At 40.8% G+C, this 19,157-nt stretch overlaps 1 protein-coding gene across 1 annotated transcript in view; it reads right to left on the reverse strand.

Moving 5' to 3' along the window:
- Window positions 1–19,157, reverse strand: part of nkd1 (NKD inhibitor of WNT signaling pathway 1) — a 132,833-nt gene that overhangs the window by 35,774 nt on the left and 77,902 nt on the right. The window contains exon 4 of the mRNA XM_061964556.2: window positions 2,944–3,001. Coding sequence (XP_061820540.2) covers window positions 2,944–3,001 — 58 coding nt within the window. The remainder of the gene's footprint in view (window positions 1–2,943; window positions 3,002–19,157) is intronic.

The raw sequence follows: 19,157 nt of genomic DNA on the forward strand, positions 1-19,157 counted from the left end.
ATATATACTCTATAAGCCACAACACAACCAGGCTTATATTTAATATGCCACAAATTAATCCCGCATAACAAACACCTCCCCCCTCCCGTCCATATAACCCGCTAATACAACTCAAACACCTGCACAACACACTCCATCCCTCAGCCCAAAGTACCGTTCACCTCCCCAAAGTTCATACAGCACTTATATTTCCCCAAAGTCCCCAAAGTTACGTACGTGACATGCACATAGCGGCACGCACGTACGGGCAAGCGATCAAATGTTTGGAAGCCGCAGCTGCATGCGTACTCACGGTACCGCGTCTGCGCATCCAACTCAAAGTCCTCCTGGTAAGAGTCTCTGTTGTCCCAGTTCCCCACAGGCCAATGGTAAAGCTTGACTGTCATCTTTCGGGAATGTAAACAATGAAACACCAGCTGTGTTTGTGTTGCTGCAGCCTCCCGCAATACGCCGCTTCCCACCTACAGCTTTCTTCTTTGCTGTCTCCATTGTTCATTGAACAAATTGCAAAAGATTCACCAACACAGATGTCCAGAATACTGTGGAATTTTGCCATGAAACAGACGACTTAATAGCTGGCCGCCATGCTGTCCCAAAATGTCCTACAATCCGCGACGTCACGCGCTGACATCATCATACCGAGACGTTTTCAGCAGGATATGTCGCGCGAAATTTAAAATTGCACTTTAGTAAGCTAACCCGGCCGTATTGGCATGTGTTGCAATGTTAAGATTTCATCATTGATATATAAACTATCAGACTGCGTGGTCGGTAGTAGTGGGTTTCAGTAGGCCTTTAAAGAGGAAGTAAATAACGTATTAAGCTGACATCCTCTTTTTTTTTTTTTTTTTTACTGTGGTTCCAACCCCCCAGTACTCGCCAGTACCCATCCTCTAAGCCCTCGCAATGTGCTGATGAGGTCCTCTTTACTTTCCCTCCTACGTTTCCACCCCCATCTCGCTTGGATTTACCCTCCCCGCCGGCGCAAAGATTCTATCTTCCCGCATGTTTCCCCCCCCGGTGTGACATGATCCTGGATTTGGAAGCCTCGCCTTCCTGTTCAAAGTCGGGATTGGGGAAAAGCTGGCGACGCCCACGCGGAATACTAGAAAGGTGTTGGAAATAAAAAAAAGTTTGGATTTTCTCGTCTGCACAGTTTCCAGGATTTTAACTCGTACCACTCCGCACATAAAGTGGTCTAATGCGTTTGGTGCACTTTCTTACTTACAAAACCAGTACGGCCAAGACATAAACACTATTTAAAAATTGCTTATTTTTTTCCCTTAATTGACACATTTCTCTGTAGAAAAAAGACACGGAAAATATTCAAATAGTCAAAATATACGCCGCACCCTTAATATTATGTGTTCTTGAAACCTCACCTGTTTGCTCCACCAATGAGAGAGGCACGAAACACAACTTTTAAGGATGCATTTTTTTATGACGTAATGAAGGGAAAAACCTTCCTTCCTCATGTTTATGACACTGGGCACACACCCAATTTTATAGATTTGCAAAAAAACGAAACAAAAACAACAACAAATTTAACAGGCTTTGCTGCATGTCTTAAAAAATGATGCCCACTATCAGTCAGTCAGTTACAGATGTTTGTTTTTCTTCAGCAAATATGCTCACCTGGCATTAGGGTTGTACGGTATAACCGGTATTAGTATAGTACCGCGATAGTGATCAATCATATTCGGTACTATACCGTCTCTAAAAAGTACCGCTCTGGCATGACAACAACCTAATGTAAGGGCTCGTGCAAAGCCAACAGATCAAGCGAGTAGCTTTCATTTTTAAAAGGAAAGTTATTTTTTTCCATTTTATAATTAGCCTATTGAGTCAGACTGCCGAGAAATAGGACGAACATTTCCAAATAGAGATGTCCGATAATGGCTTTTTTGCCGATATCCGATATTCCGATATCGTCCAACTCTTAATTACAGACTCCGATATCAACCGATATATATACAGTCGTGGAATTAACACACTATTATGCCTAATTTTGTTGTGAAGCCCCGCTGGATGCATTAAACAATGTAACAAGGTTTTCCAAAATAAATCAACTCAAGTTATGGAAAAAAAAATGCCAACATGGCACTGCCATATTTATTAATGAAGTCATAAAGTACACTATTTTTTGTAACATGCCTCAAAACAGGAGTTTGGAATTCGGGACATGCTCTCCCTGAGAGAGCATGAGGAGGTTGAGGTGGGGTAGGGAGTAGAGGGGGGTGTAAATTGTAGCGTCCCGGAAGAGTTAGTGCTGCAAGGGCTTCTGGGTATTTGTTCTGTTGTGTTTATGTTGTGTTACGGTGCGGATGTTCTCCCAAAATGTGTTTGTCATTCTTGTTTGGTGTGGGTTCACAGTGTGGCGCATATTTGTAACAGTGTTAAAGTTGTTTATACGGCCACCCTCAGTGTGACCTGTATGGCTGTTGATCAAGTATGCCTTGCATTCTCTTGTGTGTGTGAAAGGCTGTAGATATTATGTGACTGGTCCGGCACGCAAAGGCAGTTCCTTTAACGTTAATTGGCTCTCTGTACTTCTCCCTACTTCTGTATACACAGCGGCGTTTTAAAAAGTCATACATTTTACTTATTGAAACAGATACCGATAATTTTGAAACCGATACCGATAATTTCCGATATTACATTTTAAAGCATTTATCGGCCGATAATATCGGCAGTCCGATATTATCGGACATCCCTATTTCCAAGCATTTACAAGCACTTCACCCAAAATTCAAGCATTTTTCAAACCTTGAAAACACAACATTAAAATCCAAGCATTTTCAAGGTTTTTAAGCACCCGTACGAACCCTGACACTTCCAATACACTCTTGTGGGAGCTCTGAGACCACAATTGGAAAACCGTGATAAAATAATGGACCTTTAACATTGTATTAGTCAGTAAAGAAGACATGCAGCAGACCATACCTTCTAAGCGGTAGTGCTCATCGCCAATCCCCCGCGTGCGTACTTCATTCAAGGAGTCCTGCAAACAGAGAGAGGAGAAAAAAAAACTAAACAAGAGTCATGTATCGCCAAGTCTCTGGTTCCGACACATAAACGCAAACAGCGCAAATCCACAGCGCGGCATTCCGACACGGCGTGGCATCCCGACATCTGACCATGGGCAGTCATACGTGGGTACACAAACAACGTTTTACATCGGGCATGGTAAGATAATTGCAGGGCTTGAGTACACAACACAAGACTGGCAGTCGGGGAAAAGTAGCGAGCGGGGCAAGGAGGAGAGCTATTTCAGTAGAGATGTTTTTACAAGAGAGCTGCGCTTTTCCAGGCAGCTCAAAATGCACAGCGGGTGATCGCTCGGTTTCACGATGTAACGCCGTGGCTCGGTCGTCCACGTGTCTGTCATCCGTCATTCAAAGGACGACAAGCACACATCCACTGGCATGCAGAGGCCACGTACTCAAATCCTAATCTGTCTTACGTTTCCATTGCACAGTGTCAGATGAGTAAATAGTACACCAAAGAAGCAGAACGTTCCCACCAAGGGGTACAGTACGGTTCAGTTTGCCGTGGTACGATTGATCCAATTGACATCTCTGGGCGTGTGGTCTACAATAACCACCTGGCATCACAAATTAATCAGATACATTGTACGAACTTGTCGATACACGAACCACAGACCGAATAAAAATATGCTTTGGTGTACGAACTCTGTCTCCATGTACAAACATTTAATCTAGCCCAGAGGTGTCAAAGTGGTTTTCACTGAGGGCCACATTGCAGTTATGTTTGGCCCCAGAGGGCCGTTTCTAACAGTGAATACTATTATTACACAATTTTTTTAATGCATTTTATTAGTAGATATTTTTTTTTAAACTAAAATGTAAAAAAAATTTTTAAAAAAATGGTAAATTGTAATAATTTCACTTCAAAATTTAGTGTAGATTACTGTAAATGGAAAAACCGTACTGCTGTTTTTATGGTAAAAAAAAAAAAAAAAAAAAGGCAGCTCGGTTGACAGAATTTTACTGTAAAATTTACATTTGTTTTTTTTTACTGTAAATAAAAAAAAATGCAATTTTACAGTAACATTTTGGCACCTGAGCTTCCAATTTGTTTTTTGTTTTTTTTACCGAAAATCAACAACTGTGTTTTTGGGTGTATTACTGTAAATTACAAAATGTCACTACACTTTATTACAGTAAAAAAAAAAAAAAGTACTGTTTTTCAAAAAATGCTGTAAAAAACACAGTAAATTTAACAATTTTGCCATGAAATCTATTGCTACTTTTACATTGCACAATTTGATGGATAACTTGCTTTGAAATCATTATTGTTAGTATTTATTTATATTTAAAAATGGTTTGAATGTTTGATAATATATTTTTGCATAAATAGACAATATTTAAGTTAACATAATTTGCAATTACATTGAGTACCGTATTTTTCGGACTATAAGTCGCAGTTTTTTTCATAGCTTGGCCGGGCTCCAGTGCGATTTATATATGTTTTTTTTCCTTCTTTATTATGCATTTTCGGCAAATGCGACTTATACTCCGGTGCGACTTATACTCCGAAAAATACGGTACATATATTTTTAAAGAAAGAATACATTTAGTAAGAACATTTACAGTACTTTGATACATATTGTTTGCAGGCTTTTGAGGGCCAAATAAAATGAAGTGGCCGGCCACATCTGGCCCACGGGCCTTTAGTTCGACACCTGTGATCTCACCATTGCGGGTGGGCTGATCCATCTCCGGTGCTTTTTACAGTTTTTTTTAGCGTTTTTCTAGTTTTGCTAGCTCAATATGAGTCCAAAAAAAGCAATGGGCAAGCGAGGTGTGTTTTGAAACATTCAGGAAGCATCCACAGCGTTGTGGACACTGCCTCCTCCCTCTTCCAAGAAGATTAACCAAGAAGGTAAAGCAGATTTTATTTTTTACCCCGAATCATTGCAGCAACCTGGCTGTTGAAGTTAAGAAATGTTATGATTTCATACAAAGTTCACCATAGTGACAGCGCGTGTGCATGTCGGCAGGGCGGCTGTAAATGAGGACAGTTCAGCCGATTGTTGTTCTGACTTTGTTAGAAATAGAAAGTTGATCTTCAAAATGTTCAAAGTGTACAAACCTTTACCAAAATATGGACTTTTATCCAGACTGGAGTGTATTATTCATGTTAGAATAGAATAGAATGCATTTTATTATCACTATACACAGGTACAATGAGATTGACATTGTTTCTTATGGAAAAATGTGCTTAATATACAAACTTTTCAATTTACGGACCAATTAAGTTCCACGTTACCTAATTCTTAACATACCATTGCCGACGTTGAAGTAATATTTTCCTATTAACCAATCAACAGACTGAAATGTGCCAAGCTTCAGCTCACCACTACGACCGTATCATAACATACTATGGGCGATAAAACGATATCAACATATATCGCAATAGACACATAATAGATTTGAAAAAATGCAAGCCGGTATTCAATTTCCTTCCCTTTCTGCCTTGATAGTTGAGGGGATTACAATCAGAGGAAGTTTACATTTTAAGTATAAAATGTTCACATTTAATATCGTTTTCTCCTGGTCTTTATTTTTAATAGGTCAAAGTATCAATAATGATCGATAATGACCTATAAAACACTTATATCGTGATACAGTTTTTACCCAGCCCTATAACATACCAACGCATATCAAAGACAGACCCCCGACAAGACCATTCCTATCCATCTTCCTGGACTCTTAAAGAACTTCTGACATGGTCTACCAATATGTCTAAATGGGTGTGGGTGGCAGTCGAAGGTGCAACTCATTGAAGAGGAGGTTTCTCAGTAATCCACAGAGGTAGAAGGTCACAAATGCTCCAGGCCACCCTCCGTAGTTGCTTGCTGTGTGGTCAGCGTGGGTGGTCCTAGCAGGAGAACACTGCAACCTGCTGGCCCTGACTGGCTGTAACTCTCGCAAGATGTCAAAACCATGAAAGTGAAATCCAGTCAATAAATGCAAAGGAGGAGGTTGCTTCACGGTCAATGTAAGAGGGCTTCCTCACGACTGGAATTCATTGGATATGGACAGCTACAGTGTGACATAAAGCAAAATACATCTGTAACAATGTCTTAAAGTGGGCTTTTGATGAGATGACAATCATTCATTTAACTGGAATAAGCATATAACCATACTCCTAAAGCACTATTTAGCATTTTAACTAGCGATGTCCGATAATGGCTTTTTTGCCGATATCCCGATATTGTTCAACTCTTAATTACCGATTCCGATATCAACAGATACCGATATATACAGTCGTGGAATTAACACATTATTATGCCTAATTTTGTTGTGATGCCCCGCTGGATGCATTAAACAATGTAACAAGGTTTTCCAAAATAAATCAACTCAAGTTATGGAAAAAAATGCCAACATGGCACTGCCATATTTATTATTGAAGTCACAAAGTGCATTATTTTTTTTAACATGCCTCAAAACAGCAGCTTGGAATTTGGGACATGCTCTCCCTGAGAGAGCATGAGGAGGTTGAGGTGGGCGGGGTAGCGGGGGCTGTATATTGTAGCGTCCCGGGGGCTGTATATTGTAGCGTCCCGGAAGAGTTAGTGCTGCAAGGGGTTCTGGGTATTTGTTCTGTTGTGTTTATGTTGTGTTACGGTGCGGATGTTCTCCCGATATGTGTTTGTCATTCTTGTTTGGTGTGGGTTCACAGTGTGGCGCATATTTGTAACGGTGTTAAAGTTGTTTATACGGCCTCCCTCAGTGTGACCTGTATGGCTGTTGACCAAGTTTGCCTTGCATTCACTTGTGTGTGTGAAAAGCCGTAGATATTATGTGATTGGGCCGGTACGCAAAGGCAGTGCCTTTAAGGATTATTGGCGCTCTGTACTTCTCCCTACGTCCGTGTACACAGCGGCATTGGTACTTTATCTTTATCTCCATACTGTAGATTGTATGCCTACATCAAAGTGCCACCTATGTCTATCAAGCTCCATGTTCTGATGTTTAAATGTTAGTTGTATGGTTGTGGTTGTGTCTGTGCTTGTGTTTTTGTTCTGTTGTTTTTGGGTATGTTAAGAAAGCAATGATGCACTGTGCCCAAGACAAATTTCCCCGCGGGGACAATAAAGTTGAACCTTGAACCTTGAACCTTGAACCTTGATTTTAAAAAGGCATGAATTTGACTTTTTGAAACAGATACCGATAATTTCCGACATCCCATTTTAAACCATTTATCGGCCGATAATATCGGCAGTCCGATATTATCGGACATCTCTAATTTTAACCCTATAAATTATGGGATTTTTTTGGGAGCGGGTGGCTAAAACGCCTATAAAAAATGATACCCGAATAAATGTAAAGCTGTTATTGAACTATTTGGAGGAGAGGCGTAACTTTGGGCTGTTTGGCAAAAAAGTTAATTCTAATTTTGATCAACAAAATTAACAAAATTAACAAAATCATTAAATTAGCTTAAAACATCAATCAATCAACTAATCAAAGTTTACTTATATAGCCCTAAATCATAAGTGTCTCAAAGGGCTGCACAAGCCACAACAACATCCTCGGCTCAGATCCCACATCAGGGCAAGAAAAAAACTCAACCCAATGGGATGACAATGAGAAACCTTGGAGGGGACTCCCCTGCCCCCTTGGCGACCGGTGCAATGGACGTCGAGTAGATCTAGCATAATATTGTGAGTCCAGTCCATAGTGGATCTCGTTCAGTGGTTCTTAACCTTGTTGGAGGTACCGAACCCCACCAGTTTCATATGTGCATTCACCGAACGCTTCTTTAGTGAAAAATAAAATGGTTTTTTTTTTTCAAATTCAAGACAAAGTTATATGTTTTTGGTAACACTTTAGTATGGGGAACATATTCTAAGTAACAAAGACTTAATTTAGAGTTATTTGGTTAGGGTTAGAGGGTTAGGGCCAGGGTTAGAGGGTTAGGAATATAATAAGGCCATGCCGAATAAGGCATTAATAAGTACTTTATAATGACTAGTTAAGAGCCATTATGTTACTAATTTGCATGTTAATAAGCAACTAATTAATGGTGAATATGTTCCCCATACTAAAGTGTTACCATGTTTTTTTTACTGGTGCACAAAATGAAGCGTGCATGAACATCACCTTGTTCAAAGAACAAAACCAACACAGTGCATAAACTCACAACAAATTACACACCTGCAAATCAGTCTGACTTCTGCTGTTGTCGTATCCGTAATACGCCAATAGGGAGAAATTTTTATTTACACGATGATTTGGGTGTGTCTTGACCTCCGCCGAACCCCTGAGCCCGACTCACCGAACCCCTAGGGTTCGATCGAACCCAGGTTAAGAACCACTGATCTAGTTAATAGTGTTAACATGTTAAAGTAAAAAAATAACACTGGTACTGTATTTACTTGGGCTCCATGACAAAAGTTGCAGTATGGCCCAACCCTACTACTGACAAGTCACTAAATTAGTCTGATTTCTCAAATAGTTCGGGTTTTTTTTGTATTTTCACACCTATGTGCGAAGTCCAAGTGTCCATGCACTCTCTCTAATGCGACTATTAGTCATACGCCGTGTGCCTCCCGTACACTGTGGAGCGCTTATTTCCTTTTAGCGTGGATAAATGGTTTGGTTAGAGTGTCCGCCCTGAGATCGGTAGGTCTTGAGTTCAAACCTCGGCCGAGTCATACCAAAGACTATAAAAACGCTCTCTGCTTGGCACTCAGCATCAAGGGTTGGAATTGGGGGTTAAATCACCAAAATGATTCATGAGTGCGGCCACCGCTGCTGCTCACTGCTCCCCTCACCTCCCAGGGGGTGGAACAAGGGGAGGACAGGTCAAATGCAGAGGACAATTTCACCACACCTAGTGGTACTTTAACTTTAACTTTTCCAGTTGACCTATGACGTCACACTAGGTATATGTAGATCCTTACCAATTAATTCTTTTAAGTAATGTCCGCTGTAATATTGGCACCGATTACAAATATTACGTCTCTAATGGCTATGCGGATGTTAAATGGCGGACAGTATCAAGAAATGATCTTGGATTGCGCTACGAACATGACGCTACTACCAAGACTGTAACCGAAACAAAGAAACACCGGCAGGAGGGTTCTTTCTAAGGAATTTTCGAACGGAGAATAATGGAAACAAAAGTTAAGGTTGCGTAGTGTTCTGTACTATCTTGCCAGTTGCGTGGAATATAGCGTTATTGTCAATCAGTTTGGAGTTCGTGAAGAAGTTTGTGTATACATTATTAATATGCCTGCTTCATTCTATTTCATCTCATTCCTATTTGAGTCCGAATTAAGCCGCAATTTTACATTTCCTTAGCTACCTTCCTAAATAAATCTGTTTCTTTTTTACTACCATCAATGCACTTCAAAATGTTCTGTTTAAAGGCCTACTGAAACCCACTACTACCGACCACGCAGTCTGATAGTTTATATATCAATGATGAAATCTTAACATTGCAACACATGCCAATACGGCCGGGTTAGCTTACTGAAGTGCAATTTTAAATTTCGCGCAAAATATCCTGCTGAAAACGTCTCGGTATGATGACGTCAGCGCGTGACGTCACGGATTGTGGAGGACATTTTGGGACAGCATGGTGGCCAGCTATTAAGTCGTCTGTTTTCATCGCAAAATTCCACAGTATTCTGGATATCTGTGTTGGTGAATCTTTTGCAATTTATTCAATGAACAATGGAGACAGCAAAGAAGAAAGCTGTAGGTGGGAAGCGGTGTATTGCGGCCGACTGCAGCAACACAAACACAGCCGGTGTTTCATTGTTTACATTCCCAGAAGATGACAGTCAAGCTTTACCATTGGCCTGTGGAGAACTGGGACAACAGAGACTCTTACCAGGAGGACTTTGAGTTGGATGCGCAGACGCGATACCGCGAGTACGCATGCAGCTGCGGCTTCCAAACATTTGATCGCTTGCCCGTACGTGCGTGCCGCTATGTGCATGTCACGTACGTAACTTTGGGGAAATATATGTGCTGTATGAACTTTGGGGAGGTGAACGGTACTTTGGGCTGTGGTATTGAGTGTGTTGTGCAGGTGTTTGAGTTGTATTGGCGGGTTATATGGACGGAAGGGGGGAGGTGTTTGTTATGCGGGATTAATTTGTGGCATATTCAATATAAGTCTGGTTGTGTTGTGGCTAATAGAGTATATATATGTCTTGTGTTTATTTACTGTTTTAGTCATTCCCAGCTGAATATCAGGTCCCACCCGCCTCTCACAGCATCTTCCCTATCTGAATCGCTCCCACTGCCCTCTAGTCCTTCACTCTCACTTTCCTCATCCACAAATCTTTCATCCTCGCTCCAATTAATGGGGAAATCGTCGCTTTCTCAGTCCGAATCGCTCTCGCTGCTGGTGGCCATGATTGTAAACAATGTGCAGATGTGAGGAGCTCCACAACCTGTGACGTCACGCGCATATCGTCTGCTACTTCCGGTACAGGCAAGGCTTTTTTATCAGCGACCAAAAGTTGCGAACTTTATCGTCGATGTTCTTTACTAAATCCTTTCAGCAAAAATATGGCAATATCGCGAAATGATCAAGTATGACACATAGAATGGACCTGCTATCCCCGTTTAAATAAGAAAATCGCATTTCAGTAGGCTTTTAAATTAGTGAACCAAATAAACAGTCTCCTCTTTATTACAATTGTTATGTTTTTATTAATAGTATCTGCTTCCGGGTTATATTCCGCGCAACATGAGAGAGATCTGGTATTCAATGCCATAATCCAGGTGTGTTAGTCCAACTTTTAAAAAAAACAAACACGACCAGAATAAGTTGCTTCCATGGGTTGTAGGAGGCTTATTTAATGCAGACCTATTTGGGAAATCGGACTAATTTAGCGCACGGACACGTACTGAATGAGTAACAGGAGTTTGAATACTCAGAATTTTTGTTTTGTTTGCCTACCTTTTACTTATGCGATGAATCACAAAAAGGGAATTAGTCACGTTTTAGTAGCTTAATCAATGGATTAATGTTGCCCGCAACATGCTCCTTTATCTTAACTGTGGATGGTTACGTGACAGGTGGCGTGGGTAGTTATACCGCCAGTATTCAGGTCAATGCATATGTCCGTGCAAAAATGAGTGAGGAGACTTCGACTGGTGTGCTCTGTGACAAATTTGGCTTTAAAATACACCTCGATGGGACTTTTTCAGCAAATACATAATGTGCATTTGAGTGAAACATTCAAAAAATGCAATTTAAAAACAGACATTCTGACAATACAATTGCATTTGTGTCAAAATAATGGGGTCTTTTTAAGTTCTTTTAAATTAGTAATTTAAAGAAGTAATTTACTGTGATTAATCACAATTTAAAAGTGTGATTAATCTGATGAAAAAAATAATTGTTTGACAGCACTAGTTTGGAGTTAAAGAAGAAGAAGAAGCTGATGTAGTGTGCACACACACACACACACTACATCACCTGACAAGCACTGCCTGGATTGCTATGGCCTTTTCAAAGATTTAAGTGTTATCTTGTTCATGATTTCAATGACATTCACAGGTGTTGGTAAAACTCTGTGCTCCAAAATCTTCACACGGCCAAAACATAAGACGTCACGGCAAAGTCCGCCTCATTTGCAATGAGCCCGCCTTCATTCTAGACTTCAGCACTTTTGCCTGACTTAGGCTGGATGGGAGAATACAAATAATAGAAACATGCGTAACTTCAAGCACGTAAAATAAAATGGCAGAATAGCGTATTTTAAATTAAAAATGCGTGCCTGTTGGCAGTTTTGTTGGTCACTCCACTGATCCATTGATTTTGCCTAATATTTCCGGGAACTACCATATTTTTCGGACTGTAAAACGCACTTAAAATCCTTTAATTTTCTCAAAACTCGACAGTGCGCCTTATAACCCATTGCACTTAATGTACGGAATAATTTTGGTTGTGCTTACCGACCTCAAAGCTATTTTATTTGGTTCATGGTGAAATGATAAGTGCGACCAGTAGATGGCAGTCACACAAGAGATACGCTCAAAAATCTATCAAAATGTTTTAGTACGACTTTGGTAAGCTATGAAGCCGCACCGCTTGATGGATTGTACTGTGCTTCTACATACGAGTATTATTATGGTGTGTGTATAAGGTAAGACATTATCTGGCGTTTTGTTTCGCAATATTATGCAAAAGCAACTTTTCTTACCTTCTGGTACCTGCTGATCTGTATTTGGGATCTGCATAAGTCCTGAAAATTTGCGCGCTTCCGCCTTTGTAGTCGATAAGCTTCTTCTTTTTCTCTATATTCTTGTTATGGGACATTCATCCTCTGTGGTTGCCATTTCTAATATAAAGCAGTGTAAAGTTCTTACTTATATCTGTCAGTAAACTCGCCATGAAAGCGCTAAAACATACCGGTGTAGTGAGTTTACATTATTCAACCAAAGAACTTTACTTATTAGAAAGTTCCGGTCGGACGTTTTTTCACGGGACCCATTTCCGGCCTTGTTGTTGCACTAGTGAGCCGTGTTATTGATTTAAGTAAAGTCTGAATGTCATTAAAACAGTTAGCTCCATCTTTTGACACTTCTTCCACTCCCGTCCTTGCACACTACACCGCTACAACAAAGATGACGGGGAGAAGACGCTGCCAAAGGTGAGCCACGTAAATAAGACCGCCCACAAAACGGGGCATCCTGAAACGACTGTCAGAAAGCGACATGAAGATGGTCTGTAAAACTTAATCTATGCAACATTTTGACCAAAGAACTACCATTATATGTTATTGTTTATTGTTTATTGTTTATTGAATGGATCCCCATTAGCTGACGCCAAGGCTACTGCTAGTCTTCCTGGGGTCCATATAGGAGCATACAAAATAAAAATGCAAAGAATACATGCAATAACAGACATTATACAATGGAAAAATACAACATAAATTATTATGTTATGTAGACCCAAAGGAAGTGTTTTCAATTTAGAAAAAAAAAAAAAGACGCCTTTAATGCGTCCTATATTCCGGTGCGCCTTTTGTAAGAAAATAAACCTGACTGGACCCACCCATCGGCAGTGCACCTTATAATCCGGTGCGCCCTATGGTCCGGAAAACATGGTACATGTAAAAATAGTAAAAGTAAAGTACCGTATTTTTCGTAGTATAAGTCGCACCTGCCGAAAATGCATAATAAAGAAGGAAAAAAACCATGTATAAATCGCACTGGAGCCTGGCCAAACTATGAAAAAAACTGCGTCCGAAAAATACGGTACATAGTCTGATAGTCCCATTTCAAATTTGCCAATGCTACTACAAACTATTTGTATTTTACACTCTTTTTTTCCTAAAGTGGGGGAGAAAGTATTCTGTTCTAAATTGTACATATCTGAAAAGTAATAGGAAGAAACAGAGCTTAATTAAATACTAAAACTTTTCCAAGTCTAAGCTATTTCTGATAGTTTGTTCACTTACTGTGTTTGACACGTATCAGGCTACTAATATTCTAATACGTCCAGAGAAGTAAAGTTAATAGATAAGATTTGGCAAAAACTGATGAGTGTCTGATGATTGAATGAATTGATACAAACATAAAACATGAAAAAAGCCACAAAGTGATGGAGCTGCTTGGATGTTGTTTTTTTGTCATTTTCATTTTCCAGTGATAAATGGTGCAAAATGACAGCGGGGTTAGCCAGGAACATGAGAAACAGCAAAGAAGGAATGCGCTAATTGCTTGTTGTCTGTGGTGATGGATGGAAGCCACGTTATTAGTATGCTAGTGGGACTGCTGGATTTGTTCTGGTCCGCGTTAAAAAGGGGAAAATATCCTCGGCTTTTGTTGCTTTTACACACAAACAAACACACGGATTGGCGCACTCATACTTCCTCTTCCTCTCTTGCACAGTCCCAAAGTCTCTAAATGCAAACGGATTTAGGAGGAAACAAAGACTTTCTGAACGCTTGCCAGCTGATTTAAGTGTAACAAGTACACGACAAAAGTATGGAGACAAGTAAGTGGTCATTCCACTAAACGGCGGGGGGATGGGGGGGAAAACTTTTTTTAATGGCCCGTGACGCATTTAAAACATTAAATTAAACAAGAAAACTATAAAAAAATTAAAAAAGAAAGCAAAAAAGAAAGAAGAAAAGGTTGAAATGTTGATATTAGTAACAGAAAAATTCATGTTAAGAGTTTGTCAGCAAGAAGACTATTTTCTTTAAATACAGCACAGGCCAAAAGTTTGGACACACCTTCTCCTCATTCAATGTGTTTTCTTTATTTTCATGACTATTTACATTGTAGATTGTCACTGAAGGCATCAAAACTATTAATGAACACATGTGGAGTTATGTCCTTAACAAAAAAAGGTGGAATAACTGAAAACATGTTTTGTATTCTAGTTTTTTCAAAATAGCCACCCTTTGCTCTGATTACTGCTTTGCACACTCTTGGCATTCTCTCGACGAGCTTCAAGAGGTAGTCACCTGAAATGGTTTTCACTTCACAGGTGTCATAGTTTTGATGCCTTCAGTGACAATCTACAATGTAAATAGTCATGAAAATAAAGAAAACGCATTGAAATGAGAAGGTGTCCAAACTTTTGGCCTGCACTGTATGGTACAGAGAGGCCTACAGAGTTCCCACGTCTACTTTGCAACTAAATACAGTGTTGTCCAGCCTTTAACTCGTCAAAGTTGTGGCTCGCGACCGTGCGAAGGAGGAGCCAGAGCTTAAAAACCCTCTTCCGTCGTTTAAGTCTCCTGTTTGGGAACATTTTGCCTTCCCTGCGAAATACATAACTGGACAAAGACAAGTGGGCTTCAGAAAATGTAAGCATTTTGTTTCCTTACATCACATGGACAAAGATAAGACCTTCTGGAGGAAAATTCTGTGGTCAGATTAAACAAAAATTAAGCAGTTGGGCCACAATACCCAGCAATATGTTTGGAGGAGAAAAGGTGAGGCTTTTAATCCCAGGAACACCAAACCTAACGTCAAGCATGGTGGTGGTAGTATTATGCTCTGGGCCTGTTTTGCTGCCAATGGAACTGGTGCTTTACAGAGAGTAAATGGGACGATGAAAAAGGAGGATTACCTCCAAATTCTTCAAGACAAACTAAAATCATCAGCCCTGGAGGTTGGGTCTTAGGCGCAGTTGGGTGTTTCAACAGGACAATGACCCCAAACACATGTCAAAAGTGGTAAAGGAATGGCTAAATCAGGCTAGGATTAAGGTTTTAGAATGGCCTTCCCAAAGTTCTGACTTAATTGTGTGGACAATGTTGAAGAAACAAGTCCATGTCAGAAAACCCACAAATTTAGCTGTACTGCACCAATTTTGTCAAGAGGAGTGGTCAAAAATTCAACCAGAAGCATTTTTAGGATGGCTACCAAAAGCGCCTTATTGCAGTGAAACTTGCCAAGGGACATGTAACCAAATATTCACATTGCTGTATGTATACTTTTGACCCAGCAGATTTGCTCACATTTTCAGTAGACCCATAATAAAATTCATAAAAGAACCAAACTTCATGAATGTTTTTTGTGACCAACAAGTATGTGCTCCAATCACTCTATCACAAAAAAAATAAGAGTTGTAGAAATTATTAAAGTAAAATTTACAACTTTTTAAAAACGCCGCTGTGTACACGGACGTAGGGAGACGTACAGAGCGCCAATAAACCTTAAAGGCACTGCCTTTGTGTGCCAGCCCAGTCACATAATATCTACGACTTTTCACACACACAAGTGAATGCAAGCATACTTGGTCAACAGCCATACAAGTCACACTGAGGGTGGCCGTATAAACAACTTTAACACTGTTACAAATATGCGCCACACTGTGAACCCACACCAAACAAGAATGACAAACACATTTCGGGAGAACAACCGCACCGTAACACAACATAAACTCAACAGAACAAATGCCCAGAACCCCTTGCAGCACTAACTATTCCGGGACGCTACAATATACACCCCCCGCTACTCCCTACCCCGCCCAGCTCAACCTCCTCATGCTCTCTCAGGGAGAACATGTCCCAAATTCCAAGCTGCTGTTTTGAGGCATGTTTAAAAAAAATAATGCACTTTGTGACTTCAATAATAAATATGGCAGTGCCATGTTGGCATTTTTTTCCATAACTTGAGTTGATTTATTTTGGAAAACCTTGTTACATTGTTTAACGCATCCAGCGGGGCATCACAACAAAATTAGGCATAATAATGTGTTAATTCCACAACTGTATATATCGGTATCGGTTGATATCGGAATTGGTAAATAAGAGTTGGACAATATCGGAATATCGGCAAAAAAGCCATTATCGGACATCTCTACTGTATATCCCTATCTCAGTAGACAGCATTTTAGTCCGTATCGCCCATCCTTACTGCATAGTAAGGTTTAAAGGAGCTGTTTTTACATAACTTTCACTCCTACAGTCCACGTTCCTGAAAGCTGCAGCCTTGTGTCACTTCCCAGAGCTTCTGCAGGCTTTGGGGGCAGGAGGCAACACCTCTCCAGTCCAACTAAACTATTTTCCAGACGTGGTGTTATATGTCCGGGCCAAATGGTTGCATTAAAAACGCTCTGCTTCGCGACGGCTGCCAGGTCCTTCGGAGCTTCTTGTGGATTGTGTGTTTTAAGCGTGTTCACGGAAAGTGATTTATGGCCGACTGTAACCTAGAAGCTTGTGTGCCGGCCCCGTTACAACATCCTCGCTACAGCACTGGCTCACTGCTTGGATTGGCGCTGGGTCGTGTTTGGCAAGTGTGCATTTATTTCAAGCTGCCAAAGACACAGGATGGTGTTTAATGACAGATCTCATGTATTGTCAAACATTGCACATTTAGCATCTGATGCTACTTCATGATGATGGGCTTCTAGAGAGCCGTTTGGAGGGCAGTGAGCATACACTGGCATCCGGATGACTTTGGCGCCGCACACATGGACTTACTGGCATTTTATCCCCCGTTTGAGAGCAAAAAGCCTACGTTAAATTGCAAGTAATGTCTACTTGTATGGGATTGTGGGAAAGTCCCACAAGGCCTCTCGGTCTGCCTCGGCGAGCCGCCACACAGGCCGACAATTTATGCTGCCCCGACGACAGCTCCCCCTGATCGAGCGCCAGGGGCCCGGTAGAGGCAGGACCTCTGGATCGGCAGTGGTGGCGGCTACTGGCGCTCTGTCAAAACCCAGGAAAAATCCCATAAGGGCTGCGTCTGGATGCCTCCTGCAAGACCGGTGCGAGGAAACACCTTCAGGAATGCGCCGTCTGTGTGCTAAAGGAGAATGTCGGGGTAGTGGCGGTGCGTCGCCAAATACTCAACTTCCTGCTGAGGTTGTCGAGATTCAGGAAAATGAAACATGTAAGGGGTCGCTTTCAATGGTATGGCTAATACTGCCCCTGAAACTACTTGGCATTGGATCGATACTAGGGATGTAACCTAAATTAAAGCTGCAAGCAGCGATGGACGGGACCGACATTGACGGCACATAAAGTCCAAACCGAAACAGTAATTAAAACTCTTTGTTCAACTTTTATTCAGAAGGGTTCAATCTCTCTCCTGTGCTAGTTTGAAGACGACACGACAAACGCGCTAAGAGGAGATAATGTTTGAAAAAAGGTGACCGGTTTTTACAAAACTTTTGTTTTGAAGGGGGAATTGCAAACTTCCTGTTGATTTTTGCTGGGGGTTGTCAATATATGAAATGTAAGTCTAAGTGAGACCTACATGGAGATTTTCGTTTCATGTCTCTAAGACATTCCTACTGGAAGTTAAGGCAGTTTTGTCTGAGTTTTCCTCCTAGGAGCAGTTGTGTCTGTGTTTTCTTCCTACGGGGCGCTAGAGCGCAATTTTGGGTTTTGGGGTTGGATTTTTTTATTAGATCGCAATTTTTGCCAGTCCTGATGTGTGTGTCCAGTTTGGTGAGTTTTGAAGCATGTTAAGAGGGTCAAATTACAGCTCAAAGAGGCAAAAGTGACTCTTTTTACTAAAATGTTGTTTTGAAGGGGGAATTGCCAACTTCCTGTTGATTTTTGCTGAATGATGTCAGTGTATGAAATCTAGGTATGAGTCAGACCTACATAGAGGTTTTTGTTTCTACCGTAAGTTACAAGCAGTTTTGTCTGTGTTTTTTCCTAGGGGGCGCGAGAGCGCAATTTTGAGTTTTGGGGTTTGGTTCTTTTATTAGATGGCAATTTTCGCCAGTCCTGATGTGTGTTAAATATGGTGAGTTTTGAAGCATGTTAAGGGGGTCAAATTAGAGCTCAAAGAGGCGGCGGAATAATAATAATAATAAAACGCACAAAATACAATAGGGTCCTCTGTCCCAAAGGGACATTGCAGTCCCTAATTATGGAAAAACCGTGATTGATAGCCGCACTTTGATAAACTCATGGATGGACTGGCACCAGCTCGCTAAGGTGGGTAGCGGGGGGTGTATATTGTAGCGTCCCGGAAGAGTTAGTGCTGCAAGGGGTTCTGGGTATTTGTTCTGTTGTGTTTATGTTGTGTTACGGTGCGGCTGTTCTCCCGAAATGTGTTTGTCATTCTTGTTTGGTGTGAGTTCACGGTGTGGCGCATATTTGTAACAGTGTTAAAGTTGTTTATACGGCTACCCTCAGTGTGACCTGTATGGCTGTTGACCAAGTATGCATGGCATTCACTTGTGCGTGTGAAAAGCCGTAGATATTATGTGACTGGGCCGACACGTAAAGACAGTGCCTTTATGGTTTATTGGCGCTCTGTACTTCTCCCTACGTCCGTGTACCACTCCGTACAGCGGCGTTTTAAAAAGTCATAAATTGTACTTTTTGAAACCGATACCGATAATTTCCGATATTACATTTTAAAGCATTTATCGATAATATCGGGCTGCCGATATTATTGGACATCTCTAATTATATTTCGTCTACGGAGTCAGTTTTATACCGGTGAATAATTTCAGAATGCAAAGTCTGTTAAAAAAACACATATTTGGTTCAAATCAGACTACGGGTTTCATCTCTTGTGTTTGAGATGCGTGAGGTCCTCCGGCCTCGATTCATTGTCAGGTTTCCCTGAAAAAACACGTACTTATTAACAAAAAAAAAGGTGAAATAACTGAAAACATGTTTAATATTCTAATTTCTTCAAAATAGCCACCCTTTGCTCTGATTACTGCTTTGC

The sequence above is a fragment of the Nerophis lumbriciformis genome, linkage group LG06, assembly GCF_033978685.3.
Source record: "Nerophis lumbriciformis linkage group LG06, RoL_Nlum_v2.1, whole genome shotgun sequence".
Taxonomy (NCBI): Eukaryota; Metazoa; Chordata; class Actinopteri; order Syngnathiformes; family Syngnathidae; genus Nerophis; species Nerophis lumbriciformis.